Source organism: Emys orbicularis, chromosome 4 (assembly GCF_028017835.1).
Source record: "Emys orbicularis isolate rEmyOrb1 chromosome 4, rEmyOrb1.hap1, whole genome shotgun sequence".
NCBI classification, from domain to species: Eukaryota; Metazoa; Chordata; order Testudines; family Emydidae; genus Emys; species Emys orbicularis.
Window position 1 is genome coordinate 64,939,561 of NC_088686.1, and position 21,087 is coordinate 64,960,647.

General features: G+C 42.5%; 1 protein-coding gene across 1 annotated transcript in view; it reads right to left on the reverse strand.

The window, feature by feature from the left end:
• Positions 1-20,682, reverse strand: part of LOC135878068 (cytosolic phospholipase A2 zeta-like) — a 38,537-nt gene extending 17,855 nt beyond the window's left edge. The window contains exons 1-9 of the mRNA XM_065403631.1: positions 20,572-20,682; positions 16,522-16,594; positions 12,845-12,981; positions 10,821-10,949; positions 7,292-7,332; positions 6,597-6,639; positions 4,413-4,479; positions 3,874-4,043; positions 2,295-2,408 (exon numbers count right to left, since the gene is read on the reverse strand). Of these exons, the coding sequence (XP_065259703.1) occupies positions 2,295-2,408; positions 3,874-4,043; positions 4,413-4,479; positions 6,597-6,639; positions 7,292-7,332; positions 10,821-10,949; positions 12,845-12,981; positions 16,522-16,594; positions 20,572-20,682 (885 nt within the window). The remainder of the gene's footprint in view (positions 1-2,294; positions 2,409-3,873; positions 4,044-4,412; positions 4,480-6,596; positions 6,640-7,291; positions 7,333-10,820; positions 10,950-12,844; positions 12,982-16,521; positions 16,595-20,571) is intronic.
• Positions 20,683-21,087: the final 405 nt, after the last annotated feature.

A 21,087-nucleotide genomic window follows, 5' to 3' on the forward strand; every position in this document is an offset into this window, starting at 1 on the left:
AGAAGAAGTGGGACCGCTGAAGACTGTAGATGGAGTGGAGATTAAGGATAATCTAGGCATGGCACAATATCTAAACGAATATTTTGCATCGGTCTTTAATGAGGCTAATGAAGGGTTTAGGAATAGAGGCAGCGTGACAGAGGGGAATAAAGGAGGGGGGGTTGACATTACCGTATCCGAGGTAGAAGCCAAACTCAAACAGCTTAACGGGACTAAATCGGGCGGACCGGATGATCTTCATCCGAGAATATTAAAGGAACTGGCATGAGAAATTGCAAGCCCGTTAGCGATAATTTTTAATGAATCTGTAAACTCGGGGGTGGTACCGTTGGACTGGAGAATAGCTAATGTGGTTCCTATTTTCAAGAAGGGGAAAAAAAGTGACCCGGGTAACTACAGGCCTGTTAGTTTAACATCTGTAATATGCAAGGTCTTGGAAAAAAATTTTGAAGGAGAAAGTAGTTAAGGACCCTGAGGTCAATGGCAATTGGGACAAATTACAACATGGTTTTACGAAAGGCAGATCGTGCCAAACCAACCTGATCTCCTTCTTTGAGAAAGTAACAGATTTTTTAGATAAAGGAAATGTGGTGGATCTAATATACCTCGATTTCAGTAAAGCGTTTGATACGGTACCGCATGAGGAATTATTGGTTAAATTGGAAAAGATGGGGATCGATATGAAAATCCAGAGGTGGATAAAGAACTGGTTAAAGGGGAGACTGCAGTGGGTCGTACTGAAAGGTGAACTGTCAGGTTGGAGGGAGGTTACCAGTGGAGTTCCTCAAGGTTCGGTTTTGGGTCCGATTTTATTTAATCTATTTATTACTGACTTCGGAACCGAATGTAGGAGTGGGCTGATAAAGTTTGCGGATGACACAAAGTTGGGAGGTATTGCCAATTCGGAGAAGGATCGGGATATCCTGCAGGGAGACTTGGATGACCTTGTAAACTGGAGTAATAGTAATAGGATGAAATTTAATAGTGAGAAGTGTAAGGTGATGCATTTAGGGATGACTAACAAGAATTTTAGTTATAAGCTGGGGACGCATCGGTTGGAAGTAACGGAAGAGAAGGATCTCGGAGTCCTGGTTGATCGCAGGATGACTATGAGTCGGCAATGTGACGTGGCGGTGAAAAAAGCTAATGCAGTCTTGGGATGCATTAGGCGAGGTATTTCTAGTAGGGATAAGGAGGTGCTGCTTCCGTTATACAAGGCGCTGGTGAGACCTCATTTGGAGTACTGTGTGCAGTTCTGGTCTCCCATGTTTAAAAAGGATGAACTCAAACTGGAACGGGTACAGAGAAGGACCTCTAGGATGATCCGAGGTATGGAAAACCTGTCGTATGAAAGGAGACTCGAGGAGCTCGGTTTGTTTACCCTAACCAAAAGGAGGCTGAGGGGGGATATGATTGCTCTCTTTAAATATATCAGAGGGATAAATACCAGGGAGGGAGAGGAATTATTTCAGCTCAGTACTAATGTGGACACGAGAACAAATGGATATAAACTGGCCGTCGGGAAGTTTAGGCTTGAAATTAGACGACGGTTTCTATCCGTCAGAGGGGTGAAGTTCTGGAACAGCCTTCCGAGGGAAACAGTGGGGGCGAAAGACCTCTCTGGCTTTAAGATTAAGCTTGATAAGTTTATGGAGGGAATGGTTTGATGGGATAACGTGATTTTAGTCAATAGGTCAATAACATGCCATCGCTGGTAATTACTATCAGTGGTCAATGTGGGTCTGGCTGGAGAATCTTGCCCGCATGCTCGGGGTTCTGCTGATCGCCATATTTGGGGTCGGGAAGGAATTTTCCTCCAGGGTAGATTGGCAGAGGCCCTGGAGGTTTTTCGCCTTCCTCCGCAGCATGGGGCAGGGGTCGCTTGCTGGAGGATTCTCTGCGACTTGAAGTCTTTAAATCATGATTTGGGGACTCAACAGCTGAGTCAAGGGAGAGAATTATTCCAGGAGTGGGTGGGTCAGCTTTTGTGGCCTGCATCATGCGGGAGGTCAGACTAGATGATCATAATGGTCCCTTCTGACCTTAAAGTCTATGAGACTGTGTTGAACAGTCTGCAGTGATTAACTCTACGACATCATTCCAAGAAATGTCATCTTCTTGAAGTGTTAATTTTTAAAATTACAGCAAAACCTGGTAGATGTCAAGAGTTCAATTAAGTCTTCAGTTATGGCAACACTGGCTTTTAGTCCCAAACTTTAAATATGCCTACTTCTAAATGTTGGAACCTTTATCCCAAGAGTATTAAAATACACGCAAAAATATTAGTGGATTACCTCTCCTAAAGGAACAGCCATGTCTACTTTCTGTCCAACAGGAAGTGATTTAACTGGTACAGTTCCCTGTCCCAGAAGTGTAGTGTGCTTTTCTAGATCAGAGCTTATTTCATCCTAGTAACAAGAAAGAGTAATTCTACAGTCAAAGAAAAATAGTTTTCATTAAAATAGTAATTTCACCTGTGAAAATATAGAACCAGAACTGTCACAAAGTGGAGTTATTCACATACTGCAACTCACTACAACTCTTCAGAAGGTGGTCTTATGATATCATGTACTTTTGACCACCTTACAGGCTCTCTGTCCACCAAGCCTTCTTTCTTGGGACTATTGTACGTACCCACACCCACAACGGTACAAGAACTTTATTAAGGTTGGACATTCAAGCACTTAAAAGTTAAGGTCGTTCATACAACTTTAATTCAGCCCTCTATTGCATGTGACACAGTCTTTAGTAATTACACAATCACACACTATTTTTTTTTCCATTCCACCTCTGTCTCATTCACTCCCACTTTTTTCTTCACCCATTCCAGGCCCAGTCTCACCAGACTTGTTGTTCCAGTCTACTCCGTTCCCACCCACTTCCACACTGCTCCAACTTTTATCCCCTCTGCATTCAAATCAGATGGCTTCCTCCTCCACATTGCCAGGGTGCCAGCAGGGAAGGAGTCACTGAGAGCATAAGGGAGAGAGGCTTCCTTGCTCTCAGTTTCAGTGCCCAGACTCACTGAAAGCAGCCATTTCACACAGGATAAGTCCATTTTTGCCCCTGTAGCCTTGGGCTGTAGGGAGTATGTTCAGTCACACGGTGGGGAAGATGCATGTGCAAGCTGGTCAGCACTAGTAGCTGTGAGAGGCTCAATAATGCTCAGTGAGGATGGAATCTCTGGAGATTTTAGCTGTTTAATATCAAAAAAGTCTCAGAGCATGTGCAAACTCTGATTTCTAAAAGGCCTATAACTTGGCCAAATTTAGATGGATTTTCACAGGGATAGCAAAAGGCACATCCTGAGACAAAGACCATCCACTGCCAAATGTAATGTCCCTTGTGAAAAGCATGGGAGCACTACAGCTATTCAAAGAAAAAGTCTCCAGAATTTATTTATTTATTTATTTTTAAACATGGGCAAAAACATATTTTTCCCTTACTTTGGTCTCAGAAACAGCTGAACTGCTTTGTCTGAAATTTTCTAAAAGAATCCAGCCTAAGACTGATACCCAGCATGGAAAATTTCAGACTGAACAATTAAAGTCTGACAAAGTTATAGGCCACTGAAAAGAGGCTCTTATAATGGAAAGTGTCAGGGAACCTTCATAATAGGCAGCACTACCATCCCCATCTGTAATTGCCAGTACTCCAGGAGAAAATTGCTTTCAACACCAGTATCTGACTACTATACAATGGCAAACCAGAAATTAGTTTCCTCTAAAGAAATTCCTGGCATGATGATCATAACCATAAATCAGTGCAAATTACTCTTCAGTCTATTTCATGGACCAGGAGACACCTTGCTTCAGAATGGATTTGTTCCAAAAGTGGTTGGTAGGCTATGTAGATGTCAGCACAGATGCTCACCTGTATGACAGTTATTGTTTGCTCCAGTTCCACCTCCAGGTCTGGACACATTTCTTTGTCTACATGAAAGACAAATGGGGTCCCAAAATCTTGTTCATTGTCCAGTCTGCAAGGAATGCACAACTGTTTCTCATAGGCCCCCGGCATTGATAGCTTGATCTGACAGCTCCCTGACAGTAGGAATGAGAGATTTATGTCAGAACAGTCACTGAAACACACACTGAAAACTAGAGAATGCTATTAGAAATGACAGCCAGACTACAGAGACAAAAACTAAAGCTCCCAAGTTTTCTTTCATATGACACTTTATGGAAAAGATGAAATATCATTCCATTTTTATTAACAGATTTATTAAAAAGCCACTTCTTGAAAGAAAGTAGTAAACAACATGTTACATGGAAAGTGAAGCAAAGCTCCTTAGAATTGGATGGCACGAGGCAAATTTCAGGTGAGGATCCAAACTTCCTCCAGGATGGGATGGATGTGCTAAAGAGCGAGCAATAGAGTAGCTCTTCCTTTAAATATACAAGCAGACATACCCTTTTCACTCTGCTTTGACTTCTCATCTTTGTTGATTACACCTTGAAGACACAGGCAGGGATGAGCCTATTTGAAAAACAAAACACAGCTCTGGTTATGAGATTCACTTCAATTCCCCACTGAAGTATAATCCAGTGACAATAGGAAGTGGTTTAGAGCATTGATCCTGTAGCAAAACAAAGGTTTGGGGGGCAGATTTGTTCCTTCAAATGGACAGGGTTTGTAGGGCAGGGATTGTTGCTGTTTTTGAACTGAAAATCACTTCCCTACACCATAACTTCCTCACACCCTATTCTACACAGCTACAGACTGTCAGGATACACAGACTTTTTTCTATTTTTTTATTTAAACTTACTAAGAATGTGCTTTGTGTTCAATCTCTTTCCCCTCCAAAAATGTAGGGAAACTAAAAGCTGGCTTGATTTGTATTTAGATCCAAATCAGAATGGAACTGAAATACAAGCTGAGCAAACAGCCAGCTTTGCACAGAAGGGAAAAATTGCTTGCCATCCATCCCACAATTCACAGAAACTGCACCATTTCTGCCTATGCAAACACCTCTTACACTGTAGTCTCAAAACCCTGCCTTCGAGTGACCATGTGGAGAGAGAGGAGGTCGGTTTCCCACTCCATTCAGTCCTTGGCTTCTCTGATGAGACTGTGGACAAGGGACTTCACTGATGTTAACTTTGCTCATTACATTTTATTAAAGCATCAACATTCCTCCACAACTCTACTGGTCCCCACAGAGAGGGTACATGTCTACCTTTGAGCTGGAAGGTGCGATTCCCAGCTCATGCAGAAGTATCCACTCTAGTTCTGCTCAAAATTGCATGCTGGAAATAGCAGCTCAGCCAGGGTAGCACAGGTGAATACACACCCGCCCAGACCACCTGGGTACAGACTGAAATGGCTAGGCCAAGCCACCACTCATGCTACCCAGGCTACACTGCCATTTTTAGCATGCTAGCTTGAGCACAGCGAGTGCAGACACGTCTATGTCAGCTGGGAATCATACTTCCCTAACACATGGAACCAAGCAGTTGCTTAAATGGAAGACTGACATGCTGGGAGGTGTAGGTCCATGCTCTTATGAAGCGGCCTATAGAATGAAAAGATTTGAGAATGACTGCACTAGGAAATGAATTGATTCCCACCCATTCAGTTCACGTACAGGCTATTAGGCAGCCTCAACAGTTATTTTCAGACATGATTTACCTAGGCTGAATTACAGTCAGTGACCTAGAAGCAAAATGCTCCACATTAGAACTGCGCAGAGGATGGAAATTCCATTTTGGGATTTCGGAGTTTGGCTTCATTCTAAATCACAACAAAACCCCAAAAATTTCACAATTCTCCATGAAAGAAAATTCTTACAAATATTTCATTTCTGATTGATCAAAACTTTTCTTCCCCCCACACCTTGACACCCAATTTTTCTTCAAGATGAAATTTCAGTGAAATCAGCATGATTTCACACAGCATTCAATTTCAATGGCACTACATTCTCCAATAGAAAATGCTTCAGCCTAAGTTTTTGGATCCACTCCACTCCATATCCTCCTATCCTGTTAATTTGCTTAGCTAACCAGTCCTTCCCTCCATCCCTCATCTGCGATTGGGATTCTTCACTATATAAGATACCATTTTCATACTACCATTTTCTCTGAAGACTTAAAGAAATTGCCTGAGATCAGGCCCTCTGGCTTCAAATTTCAGATTCAGCAGCCAATGCTGCAATGATTTATCCCGTTTACTATTTACTAAGAAGAAATGACTGGAAAGAATGTATGCTGAACTTGCATATTACAAAAGTACAAAGGAGCACAGGAAAGAGGGGAGCAGGTAAGTGTCAAGGACTGGAGGATAGAGGGGTCCACAAAATATCCACTGATGCTCCAAAGGCATTGTTTTGAAACAGCATCCTTCCTTGGTTATGAAGCCATCTGACCTACTGGAAAAAATAACCCCCAATCACAGGACAGTGCCCTAATTTCCAGAAATCCAGATTAAATATTTTTATATAAGCAAATGCAAGAAGGGACACGTGTGAAGTAGAGGAAATTAGATGCATGGATTTTGGGGACCCTCTAATTTTGAAGTGCTCATCCCCTGTTTAACCACTGAAAGCTGCATTAAGTAACAATTCTCTAATGAATAACCAATTATCTCCATTCACTCACCACAAGGACACCATTGGTGAGGATCTCAGTAGGGGCACCTGAGCTGTGAAGGTAAAGGGTAAATATGAATGAGTTTTGATTTTAATTTCCCATTGGTCCCTCATTTTGATGCCCCTCACACCTCCCTTTCCATACTGAGTGCTTGGAGGCACGTTGTGTGCTCACGATCTGTAATCAGACACTGAGAATGGCAGTTCAGTAAACGTTTCCTTCGTAGGGCAATGGAAAAAATGTTACTATTAAAAGGAGAAACTGCTTCCTGGCTTTGTGCAGCTGTCACACGCACACGCAGATTCCCACCTCAGTTTCCAGAAGGGAGGCTGGTCTCAAATGAAGAGACCAAACATAAAAAAGGTATTCTGGATAGGCAGGTGTAGTGTTAATTGTATTACAGGGATTATTCCAGTAACCTTCCATTGTAAGCTAAGACTTCATCAACATGAGCTTCACCACAGCAATGGCAGATAGACTCCAATACTGAGATTTCCCTTATTGCAATGCTGCAGCAACAAGATTCCAGCAAAGTAATATTCCAGAGCACTGTGCCAGTGCCCTAAGGCTGAGGACGCCATAGCCTTGAAGGCATTTATACCTCAGAAATAATGCAAAGAATGGGAGACCATCACTGTATTCTAAAATAATGTACTAACAATGCACATTTACATTGAGCAGTGTACTTAGATGATCAGACTCACCATTTTTCTAAGTAGAACTCTACATCCAACTCCTCCTGAGCCTTTACAAAAAAAATCAGACACAGAACAAGATAATCTCTGACCATTAGAAAGAATATGAAGCAGGTCCAGGTTCACCCAGCAGCTTTGCCTATAAGGCAATCTAGGTTATATACTCTAGAGATTGTTTGCTTTTTTTTTTTTAAAAGTGCAATTATATTCAGAAGTGACCAAGAAAAAATGAGAGAGAAGGTGGGTGAGATAATATCTTTTACCCTATCCCCAAAAGCACGACTAGTCCCATTGAAGTCAATTCATATAAATAATGCTCCATAACTGCTTAAGTGTTACCAACATCAAGGCTTTAATTTTCAATATACTGATCTTTGACTATAGCAGTTCTGTAGACGTCAACTAGGACACCCTACCAATAGTGGCATTTTTAAAAAAAAAAAAACCATTTATAATTTAACTCATTATAAAATGTAATCTAAAGTTATAATAGCACAAATTTTCAAATAAGTTTTACTAAGTCTCAACCTCATTTAAATCAATTACTTAAAACTGCACCCCCTGCATTAAAGTCATTTGGTCCATTGGCTTAGGGTAGTCAAAAGGATCTACCAGGAAAGGGCAGGAGAAAACACAACAGAGGGGCGTGTATTGGGAAAAAAGCAGGACAGATTTATGTGGGACAGAGCTGTAGAATGCTTTGAATGGGAGAAGTTACAAGTTTAGCCAGAGGAAGAAAGAAAGCAAGTACAGAAAGAGGGTTAGAGTGAAACTGTAGTCAAAGCAGTGGGACTGTACAAGGATTTTTTTTTTTTATGGTTTAGGAGAGGTGACATTGTCTCGCAAACTGATCATGGGACTAGGAGTTGAACTCCTGAATCCTAATCTTGATTGTTGTGTCCATGGGTATGTCACTTAGATCAACATTTTCAAAAGCAGCTGCTAATTTTAGGTACCTCAATATCTGGGCATCCAGAGTCTGATTTTCAGAGGTGATGAGCACCCACAACTCCCATCCACTTTGTCTGGGTGCTCAGCACTTCTGAAAATCAGGCCCTACATGTCTCAAGCTGGGCACCCCAAAATAGAAAAACCTAGAATCAGAAGCAATTTTTGAAAATGTTTGCCTTAACCTTGCTGTGCCTGTTTCCTGATATGGCAAATAGGGACCTTACTTACTAACGCATCTTACAGGTGGGACAATAGGATTATTTAGGACTTGTATAGATGAACGGCTAGTGTGTGGCAAGCTGGGGTGTAAATCTACCTTGCACTAACTGTCTTTGTGGACCCTGCTACTAGGTGCTAAAAATTCCCCAGTGAATTTGGAGTAGGTGAAAGTGCACTAGGGAACTTACAGTGTGCGGGTAGCAGGTAGTATGTACGTGGACAGTTGGTGCACAGTAGGCTAGTCTGAGGTAGTTTCACACTACAGCTTGCTGCAAACTAATAGTTTGTCTGCACAAGCACCTTGCTAATGTTTAGTGCTGAACAATGCTTTGAACTTGAACATGCTAAGTACTATATACATACACAGGTTATAGGGGAACAAGGGGAACTTTGCTCTCAAATCTGTCCCTACTTTATTCAATGAAGCCCTTTTGAACTCCAATACCCATATGGCAGCATAACTGATTATAGCTACATATGGGCTACCTATGTTTAGTTTCATTTCTTCAGCAATTTGCACTTTGAGCTCATTGCTGTCTTTAACAGCCTTCTGCAGACTTTGGCCCATCTCCCATTCACAGTGCCCAGCAAGCATTCAGTAACGGATTACAAAGAACATAACTAATCAGGAAATAAATGTGGATCCTAACTCAATTGTATTTGGCACTTCTCCCTGGGGCACTAATTTTCAGTTCCAGATCCCCTAATCAGTTTTTCAGGATCACAATTAGTGGCCAAGACCACACTAATCAGGCTCTGGGAAAAGAGGGGTAGAGGTGTTACAAAAGGCCCTCCAGGATCATGTGATCTGAGCTTCTATGTAGACAGAGCTTAGACTACTACACATCATCTAGGTTGCCTAGATGAGGGATCATTACTCCTCAGTAACAGTGTACACAGGTAAGTTTGCTTCTGAACTCAGCCATTCCAGCTTCTAAGCAGGATCCGTTTGAATAGTATTAAAGAAGTTAGCACACATTTCTTAAAGAAGGCTGAAATTGGTTTGTCTTCACCCAGGCCTATTGGGTATAACTTGGCTGAGGCAATGACCAGGGATGGGATATCTTGTTGCAAAACAATAAGATTGGAACTAAAGTAACTGGACCAATAGTAGTTGAAGAGCGCTTACATCTCCAGCACGTGCAAAATCTGCAAATTTGACTGAATGTAGCAATTCAAGATTTTAACATGGGGAAGGTGGTTATTCTTAAGTTTTGAACTTGTTAAAATTGAGAGATAGCCTTTGCAGCAAAGAATATTTGATCCTTGCAAACTAAATACCTATATAGATATGCTAGCCTATATTTTCCTAAGGTGACTAGTGATTTTGAGTGAATCGATTTTTGGGAATCCAATTTGAGACACTTTAAAGAGACCTAATTTTCAGAAGGTAGGTGCTCAGCACTTTTTGAAATACAGGGGCCCCTTTGAATTGTCTCTAGTTGGGCACCCAAAAACTTAGAAACACCAAAATCACTAGTGACTTTTGAAAATGTAGGGTGGCTGTATTTGCATGTAAACTAGCTTACTATATTTTCCCCAATATTTTGTAATTACTTCAATACACTGGGTCAATCCGAATGCATCTTTGCCAGGGAAATTAAGATACTTTTTTATAAAATGGCAGTTCTGAGCCTAGATGATAGGCAATCTCTCTTATGTTACAAGAGCTGCTATGTGCTGTACTGCTTGTCAGGGCCCACAGAGGATACGAATCCTTCTATACCCAAGGGAGAGAGTCTCCTTTTATTGTAAGAGGTAGGGACTTGTGGTTTTGGACCAAAAGGTCCCTAGTTCTATCTATACAGAAGTCCACACAGATGTGGGATAACTAGTCAGCAACCTGCTCTAAAATCTGAACTCCTGGTTACACTGGATTCCGCAGGACGAGTTTTAGTCAATTGGTGGAAAAGAGAAGAGTAAGTATTGTGCATGTGTAGTACTGGTGCTTAGTGAATAAATATCAGACCTGCTCAAACATGTGCAACTGCGTCACCCTCTACAGTTGGTTATAGGGGTTTTGGTTACAGCTGGATCACAGAGAATGTAAAGCCTGAAGAATGAAGTGTGCATGGCCCGTGATATAACGTTCAGGATACCAGCCAGAAAAGGAAGTGCGCAAAAGAGAAGTGGTCCCTTTGTTTAACATGTACGGGGAAGCATCTAATATCAGTGTTCCAAATAATGTCAACTGTCACCAAAATGGCTGCCAAGAGAAACCAAAACCCCTATAACCATAAGAGCATTATCAAAAGCACTCCACAATTTCTGCAATGCGGAGAGGTTTCTCTCAGTGTGATTGAACCTCTGTGTGGCTGTATTGAACAGATTTGTAAAGGTACTTGGTCACAGGGTAAATGGTACCAACCTCTGGGTTTAACTTGAAAGTGCGCTTTAAAGGCTGGCCTGGCTTTATACCCCCCACATCAAAGACAATAGAAGTAAGTTCATCATTTATCAGAACGTCTTCGTCGAAGAGAGACAACTCCAGAATGTTCTACAACAAAGCAGAACAAAACAGTATTCAAGGGATGGGTTGGAGGGGGGAAGATAGACACACTTGGTACTCTCTCTCTCTCTGTGTACATAGCTGATAAACAAAGGGCCATATTCATGTTAACAAAAGCAAGTTGATGGATGAAAGTGATATAAATTACTTAGTATTGCTATTTGTTTTACTCTCTATTGTTTATAATACACCCTTTTAGAGGCCTGAAAAATTAAGAGTCCTTCTGCAACAATTTTATCTTTCCCCATTTGTAGAATTTGCCCTGTTCCAAAGAGCTCATGACACAGTGGAGGATGTGGGCTTGTTAGCCCGTACTTGGGATGTTTTTTCTGGAAGAGATTTCCTAATGTTTCGATGGTTCCTCTGGAAGAGGTTTCCTAATGTTTCCCAGTTAAAAGGAACACACAGGACCCAACTTGTTTGGAATTTCTTCTTAACTCAGCACTGGTTTGCCTGAGGAAAGGATAGCAGTTTCCTCCCTTTCAGGGTGATTCAGGAGCAACCAATAACTTCCTGATCATCACTGCTACTGGGCAGAGGCAAGCCCAGCTGGGATTAACAGACAGGTGCACTAGTACACAAAGTACAGTTGCCTATAAATGGCCTGTGCAGTAGCATCATGTTTCAAGGAGACTGCTAAACTACAGAAATGCTCCGGCGTAGCCTTAGCAGTAGCAGCCAGAATTTAAGTGTCCTCATGAATTAGGGGGAATATAAAGCTCTTTGTTATTTTATTGCTTTTATTTTGGTAATCTAACTCCTACCTGTTTGTAACTTTCTGCCTACTTGTCAGAGTCATTTATCAACCCAACTTACGCTCCCAGCAGCCACAAACAACCATGACACAGACCTGGTCCAGCTGGAAATCAGTATCTGTTAACTAATTTCTGCAGAGAGGGTTTTGGTGGGGTGTTTTTTTTTTTTTTTTTTTTTTTAAAGAGATGCCATTATCCTTTAAAAAATAATATCCTTATTTATCTATCACTAGTGTCAACATAGAGCACTGTCGCGGACAGAATTTGAAAAGTTTTCATCATTCATGCTACACTACTGTCCAGCTTTGTCACATATTGACAAATTTACTCTCTCTCCTCTCATGACTTATTTCTGTAATATTGGAATTATTGCAGCCAGTAAAACAAACTCACAGTCAACTCATATATCACAAACTTATTTGAATTTAGTTGATCCCAGCATTCTTGCCCACACAGTGATATTTGCCCTAATGACTAGGACATTAGGGCAAATACAACCATGAGAAGACAATAGCCCCAGGGTGGGAGAATGAATAGCCCAGGAAAGTTTACCTGCATTATCAAGGAATTTCCCGAAACTTTATGGGGCCAATATCAGATTGCTTGATCACGGTCTATGATGGTGACCAATATTGTCTCATTGTTTCCTTATATTCCCCGGTCTGTCTGTATTCATCTATTTTCTCTTGCTTTATGCTTTGATTATAAGCTCTTGGGGCAGGAACTCTTTTTGTTCTGTGGTTGTATAGTGCCTAGCACAATGGGGTCCTGGTCCATGACCGGGGCTCTAAGACATTACAATAATACAAATATAATATTCATAATACTCTTTTCCCCCAAAATGCATCAGATGGTACTAGAGAAAAAAAAATCCTCCTCTCTCCTTAGCTGTGATTTTCAAGGGTGTGAGCAGTTATGAATCAGCTCTTTTGGTGACTATGCAGGGACTTGGGGAACATGTTTGGGTGTTGCGAGCAAAGGGCACCTGCAGGCTCATATGAGACATTTTACATGAAATGACTTTTTTTTGTAATAAAGATCCTTTGATTTTTTTTTAAATTCAAGATCCTGCCACCCCTGGAGCACCAGATAATCAGATCTTCTCCATATCAAAAGGCTCTCCCTCACCTTGACAGCACTGTGGATTCTGTACTGGAAGGTTTCATTCCACTCTGGATTACTGGAGTTGTCAACAACCTGAGTTCGATAAGTGACTGGAGATGCAGTTGGTAGACGCAATTTCACAAAGCAGTCTGCCTTGGACACTGGAATGAAAAGTACAGAAGAATGGTATCAGAATAATTCTAATCAGGTATGTGTCATTGCTTTCTATATTCTATCATGTCACAGGATTGTGCAGAATTAATCAGAAAAAAACAGCTGGACTGGCTGGGAGAGTATTCTCATTAAGACACAAATATTTTCAACAGCAGCAAATTGAATTTCTTTTCACAGAAATAGTTCATTTTTCAGGTATGTCCCAGTGTTAAACCCCCTTCTTCAAAGGGACACTGCTGGGAAAAGGGCTAGTGCTCCAAAGAGGTTTCTTCTTCTGAAGAAGAGTAAAATTCTCTTCAGGCCTGTTCTACATGAGTCATATCTTGGCCTATTAAACCCTGCAGCTTGCCCAGGAAACATGGCTTTCATCTGAAATGTTGTTTGCTAATGTCCTTATTTCACTGTAATGGCTTCACTTTCAGGACTGTGCAACTAGCCAAGGTACAATGTCAAACAATGGAGCTTCAATGAAATACAAGCGATATTAAACTGAAGATTTGGGGGACTAATTGTTTTACCACTATACTGCCTCACCAAACCTACACAACTGCCATCTGCCTTCATCCTGTGGTTTATCCTCCACAGCAGGGCACTCCCAGATAGCTTCATGTTCCCATAGAAACTGTTTAAGGACGTGGGACTTCCCCCTTTTCCCATCCCCAAAAGGGAACAGTTCTAGTCCTCCAGCCAGGCTCCACCCCTTCCCCAATGAAGTCAAATAATTTTGGATGGCTGATTCGATCCACTTCAACAAACAATCATAATAAGGACTTGTCAAAGACAAAGAGAGAATCATACAGAGATGCGCTGAACACTTCAGTAGTCTATTCAACAGACCATCCACAGTCGATCGACGCGTCCTTGACCATTTACCTGAGAGACCCATCAAAGAGTATCTCGATCTCCCTCCATCAGTTGAGGAAGTTATAAAAGCCATCAAACAACTGAACTCTGGCAAAGCATCTGGAAAGGATAGTATCCCAGCAGAATTGTATAAAGGAGCAGGCCCAAAGGCTATCGAGGTGTTTCATGACACCTTGAGTAGCATTTGGGAGGAAGAAGAAATGCCACAAGACTTCAAAGATGCTATTATCATATCACTGTTCAAAAACAAAGGCATCAAAGCTGACTGCGGAAACTAAAGAGTCATTGCTCTCCTCTGTACAGCAGGCAAAATACTAGCTCGCATTCTACTGAACAGACTCATAGCAGACATATCTGAGGAGGATCTGCCAGAAGCGCAGTGTAGTTTTAGACCAGGTCATAGCACTATGGACATGATCTTTGTTGTAAGGCAGGTCCAGGAAAAATGTTTAGAGCAGAACACGGACCTGTATGCAGTTTTCAATCGATTTGACTGAAGTTTTTGATTCGGTCAACACAGAGGGTCTATGGGCTATTCTACATAAACTGGGCTGCCCAAGAAGTTTCATACAAATCATCTGTCTGTTCAATGTCCACATGACAGTACAAGTCCTCGCCAGTGGTGACTTTTACGAAGCATTTGAAATCTCGAATGGAGTGAAGCAAGGCTGCATACTTGCTCCAGTGCTGTTCAACTTGTTCTTTGCTTGCGTTCTCAACCATGCAACAAGGGACTTGGATCAGGGGAATATACATCCCGCTACTGACTCGATAGCTCCCTCTTTGATCTTCGAAGACTCACTGCTAAGACCAAGACACTGGAGAGGCTTCTCGTCGAGGCACTTTTTGCAGATGACTGTGCCTTGATGGCTCATAGACAAGACGACCTTCAGGTCAACGTTGATAGATTTCCTGAAGCATCCCAGCTCTTTGGCCTCACCATCAGTCTTGGGAAGACAGAGGTCTTGTTCCAACCAGCACCTCATTCTGATGCCCCAATGCCAGCCATCTTCATCCAAGGCACCCAGTTGAAAAATGTGGATCAGTTCAAGTATCTGGGCAGTACCATCTCAAGTGATGGTTCCCTTGATAAGGAAATTTCCTCTAGAATTAGTAAAGCCAGCCAGGCCCTTGTCCGACTTCGAACAACAGTTGTTAACCAGCACAACATCCGTCTCTCCACCAAATTGAAGATCTACAGTGCAGTGGTTCTAACGTCTCTCCTACATGGATCTGAGACAGATTCATAGCTTTACAGACATCACATTAAACAGCTTGAGCAATTTCACATGTGACCCTCGCTCAATAATGAGCATTCACTGTTAGAACAGAGTGACCAATACTAAGGTCCTTGAGAGAGCAAACATCACCTAATAACATTTCCTCATTGCTGGTTGACTGGGCATGTCATCAGAATGGAAGACCACCGTCTCCCAAAACAGATCTTGTATGGGGAGTTGAGTCAGGGCCAAAGAAAGAAGGGTTGTCCACATAAGCGCTTCAAAGATAATCTGAAGAGCAGTCTCCAGTGGGCTGGCATCAAACTCAAAGAACTTGAGCAAATGGCTCAGAACAGGCTCATTGGAGGTCTCTGACAAGATCAGCATGTGATAAGTTTGAGCGGGATCGATGAAATTATCTCCAGGCTGCACGTGAAAGGCACCACAGAGCTGCATCATCAAATATCATAGATACAGACTTCCCATGCCCTCAGTGCAGCCGATTCTGTGCATCAGGATTCGGACTGCGGAGTCATATGCGTAGCCATATATGAGAATTGCGACATCATCATCATCAGTGATGGACTACCAACATATGGTGTTATTACAGAATCCATCACTTCAGCATTATCGTAGCTTTAGCTGTATAGATACTCAATATTTAAATAAATTTAGTATTGGATGTTATATATGAATCTAAAACAGACTACCTCAATCTCAAGATCCATACTAATTAAGAAAACACAGTAAACCCAAAATGGCTAAGGGGATTTTAAAAGTCATGGGGCTGTAAAGCAAATATTAAAAAAGGGAAAGGAAAAAGTAAACAAAAATGGATGGGAGGGCACAAAACAGCTTTACTTTTAGCATCATTCATGCACATTGTGTCCCCAAAGGCTTTACAGAGTTAAACAGTAAGCATAACAAAGGGAGAAAGAAAAGGGGGATTGTAGTCCAGGGAGAAGACAGATGTATAGAGGCTCAAACTAAGATGGAAAGTTGATGCAGATAGTTGCAGGAAGGCAAGAATTGCAGGGTAGAGTTGCACTGTGGTGAGACTGTGTGAAAGAACACAGTGAAGGCCATGGCTGGATGTGCACAGGGAGCAGAAACATAAGAGGTACTAATTTGAATCCTGGCTCTATTTCAGTCCTTGAAAATATATAAATACATTTTAGTAGGAAAAAGTTTTATGTAAATATATACTGAAAATGACCGATTCATAGATTCCCAGGTCAGAAGTGACCATTGTCATCATCTAGTCTGACCTCCTGTGTAACACAGGCCAGAGAACTTCCCCCATGCAATTCCTAGAGCAGATATTTTAGAAAAACACGCAAGCTGTGGGGATGCAGTGTTACATCAACCAGAGGAAATCCGGGCTATGTTACAGTTGTGCATTGTGTAAAACATGAGTCTGCACAACATTGGTCAAGTACTTACAGAGATCTGTACCCTGGATGTTTCTGGCTCTGAGGACTTTTACTGTGAGGTTGTAGTAAGGATGCTTCTCACGCTGTAAAGACAAGCAGGTTCTGTGTTAAACTCAGCCTACCTTCCACAAACATGCAAATATCAAGATAAGGGAATGACGTGGAACAACCCGCACAGGGTCCACGATAGGTAAATCTCAGTTTTGAAGTATAAGAACTATCTGAAATTGAGAAAGTGAAGACATAAGGTGGTATCTCTGAATAAGGTGGGCGAAGGACAGAGACAGAGCACCTCAGTGAAGGGAGGCTGAGAATTAAATGAATTCCCATCTCACCACAGGTAAAAGTGATCTTTTTTAGGGTCAAACTGACAGTCATAGAAGAAAGAACTCTTTAGGGCTCACTGTTGTTACAGCTCAGTTTCAAATAGCTTAATTAACCCTATTACTGCTGAGCTATAAATTAGATATGTTAATTTTTAAAACCTTCCTCCTAACTTAGCGTGTCCCATTCATTTGTACAGAACACTTGAGCTACATTGCTATACTGACTACAAGTCAGTTGGCCTGGGTTCTGAGACTCACTGCCATGGGTCCTTTTTTTTTTTTTTTTTTGTAGTGTAGACATATCCCCATTTTACAGATGGGCACGAAGGATAAGATTCCTCCCTCAGCTTACCTCACAAGGGTGTTGTGAAAATAAGTTGTTTGTGAAGCACTCAGATACTATAGTGATGAGCATCAAAGAAAAGCCTATCAGGAAATTAATAATTCTGTCTTCAGAGCAGGGTTTGAATGGGACAAATACTGAACTATGAAGATAAAACAAAATATTCAGTGCACTGAATGAGGCAGGGGTCCAGTGGAAATGTACTAAGTGATCATGTAATTAAAGACTATTGCAATGCATGCAAACAAGGGGAGGAAACTAAGGTTGCACAGACAATGTTAGTAGTGACATTTCCTAAGTTTTGAGTGTTTGTAACCTTAACATTCTTATAATTTTTTTTTGAGTGTAATATACATCAGAGCCATAATTATATCTTCTTCTCCCCTCTGCCAGGTTAAACACATTTTGTTTTTGAAGCTTTTCTTAATAGGTTTTTCTTCTTTCAATATCCCAAACTAACCTCTCTACCTAAACCATCCGCCTCTCTACCTTCCCAATACTTGGTCTACAAGTTTAAGGAATGAGATACATGGCTGTATATAAGGTTATTTTTCCTTCCTCCCTGGTGGAAACTTGCTACTGCCCTGTAGGCTGTTAAATGCAGTAAGGATTTGGTTGCAAAAATGCCTGCCATCATGAGTGACTGAACTCTCCTGACTTGAGACACAAGGTTCCATAATATTGACATCTGGGAGATCACACAACACCAGCACACATCCCACTCCTTCACTTCACTCTGAAGGATGTCAATGTACATCCATGTGTTGCAATCCCAATGATAATGATCCTCTCCAAGAGCCTCTGAGAAAAGATGTTTGTCAACAACAGCCACTCGGCTGAATCAACATTCTCCAAACAGAGGAACTTCCACAACATAAATTAAAGACTCAGGAGCATAGCAAAGATCTCTGCCAACTATGAGAGCTAAGTCTGTTCCAAGTCCCATGCTTTTAAGTAAACTGGCACCTTTCTGAGTCTAATGCAGTTTTATTTCATCAGAGACAAGGTGGTGTCATAACACATTACAAGATAAGCATGCACAGTAAACCCAGAAATTAAATGTGACATCACCAAGTTTGCACTACCTGAGTCCCAGGGGCGAGGCAGGCAGGGCCGGAAGAGTAGCTGGTTCCTAGCAGAGCAGCTGTTCTATATGAGGAATGAGTGTTTGTGCAACAGATTCAAGTGTGAGACAGCTCTTGGAATTGAGTTTATGGCCCATGTGCCCTTTCTCCATATTAGGCATATTGCACCCTGGGTGAAATGTACTTCCCTGAATGAGTGGCCCTTTTTTGTAGGGGACTTCACATTGCCTAGGATGGAATTCTCTTTCCCGCCCCCCCCAACCCCCCACTAAGAACTGGATGCCTCTTGTCCAGTCTGTGGGCTGGAATATCTGCGGGAGCTCCTCTGCAGACCCCTAAGAGGGGCTTCCCAGCCACTGGATTAACACAGCTACAAATCTAGTGGTTCTGTCTATAACACAGTGCAGAAATCCTCGCCTTCCTCATTTTATATGGGTTCAATGCAGACAGGGCCGGCTCCAGGCACCAGCCTACCAAGCATGTGCTTGGGGCGGCACCTGGAGGGGGGCGGTGCTCAGGCCCAAGAGCGGGCCCGCGGCCGGGCTCTCCGCCCTCCTCCCGGCGCTCCGGCCGGCCGGGGAGAGTGGGCCCGCGGCCGGGCTCTCCGCCCTCCTCCCGGCGCTCCGGCCGGCCGGGGAGAGCGGGCCCACGGCCGGGCTCTCCGCCCTCCTCCCGGCGCTCCGGCCGGCCAGGGAGAGCGGGGCCCCAGCTGGGCTCAGCGCCCTCCCCTGCCGCGCTCCCCGGCGGGGGGCGGCGGGAGGCTTTTTTGCCTGGGGTGGCAAAAAAGCCAGAGCCGGCCCTGAATGCAGAGACCCCCCCTTCACACACACAGTGGGGTAGCCTTTTGTAGGCCCTTGAACAATTTTCACCCCAAAATGATACTCACTAGTGCTGAATAAAAAATCAATTTTCAAAGCACATACCAACCTTAACTCTGCTTCTTTTGGATTCAAACCTAAAGATTAAATCATCACTTTTGTTTGAGGCAATTTCAGGTCCTGCAAATCTTACATCTTTTCAATCTGCCTCTGGATAAGCACATTTTTGGAGGGAATGAGTTTCATAACAAAACACAATGGACGGGTCCACGACAGGACTTTTGGCTCAGTGAATTGCTAAGCATAACAAGCACAGAAAATTGCCAGGTTTGCTATCTGAGTTTGGATGAGCCTGAAACCGCTAAATGAAACTCGGTGGGTTTGAATCTGAATAAACCAAAGGGACAGCATCTGTGCACCTCTAATTCTCAACAGCAACATTTCGCCTGTAAATAGTTAATGTGTCAGGTATTGGCTAAAATTTCAAACTAGCAAGTCTCCAAAAATGACAGCTTCACACTCCTGATGAATCCCTGGTTAGACCGCAAAGCACTGATGTTCAGTAACAATTCTGCCCTCTTGCCTGACTTTGCTCTTCCCAACCCTGTATTAAATATAACAAATTAAAAAACAAATTTAAAATGAACAAAATCATAGATTTACATAAATCAAACAGGAACCAACAATGACATGCACATAGCAAACATCTCATGATTTTTTCTGTAACTTTTACTATTTGCCTCCTCCATCAGGCCTCATCTACACTACAAATATAACCACATGAAGGAACCTGGTTAAAAGTGGGCTACCCCCTAACTTGGTTACAAAGCAAGTATGATTCTAATATGTCATGCAGACTGGATCTTAACAGGAGCTTTAGCCTGACTGTAAAACAAGGTTAACAGCCACTCTGCACTACATATTGGAACTCTGCTTGCAAGGTAAGGAACAACTAACTAATTACCAAGTTACCGGACATGGTTGTATTGGTAGTTTAGACAGGGGCTTAGTCTGGGCTAAATCCTTGCCATACTTTGTTGGATTCAGACTGTAAACTCCCCTTAGCCTGGGGAGCGAAGAAAAGGAAATGCACAGAATTGCTCTGCTTCTTTATAGACAAAATAGACTATAGATGAGATTTGCAAAAGCATTTCCTTAACTTTGCTCCCACTGAAGTCAATGGGAGCTTCACCACCCCTGACTTCAATGGGAGCTGACTTAAGGCCACACAGAGCACTTTTTAAAATTTCACCATACATTGCCAAACAGACTCCAACCTAGGAAGCCCAGAGTCTAGGAATGAGCAGCTAAGCCCAGACACTATCATCATCTTCGCTATCCAAACTCAGCGTTAGGTAGCTTCTCCCACACGTGACAAAGGCTGTGCTCACCCTGTTCTAGGGCTGCTTTTATGCATGTGTCATAACTTTTAGTTGCTTCTTTATCATGTGGGTGATGACACAAAGGAAGGGCAAAAGTTTACATTACCTGCCAGTGAGAGAGCCCGGTATTCTTCCTCTTTTCCCTCTGGAATAGCACAGCAGCCAGAAGTGGGAACATTCGGGGTGACACCCGGCTAAGCAGCACAGCACGGAACATGGGAGACCTTCCCAAACCCTGAGGTAAACAAACAGGAGTGAAAACACCAAGTCACTGGAATGTGACCGGCTGCTTCTCCTCACTCCTCTGAACTGCTGTAGCTTTGTCCTGAGTTACACCCACAGCTCTGCTCCACCAGGGAGAAGCAATCACGGGCGGCTGGGGGCGTGGCTTGGAGTTGCCGAACAATCGAGTTCACAGCCTCACTGGCAGGTTTTTCCAAACACTAGCAGTAAAACATAAGGGTGGCAAATAAAGTAGCTCGAGCAAGCGGAAAGAGGGTCTGACAAGAAGCACTATGTTTTCTTCCAGACTCTGCCACAGACTTGTTTTGTGACTTTGGGCAAGTCACGACTTCTCTGGGCTTCAATTTCCGGGTCTGTTGAAATACAGAGAAATCCTTAT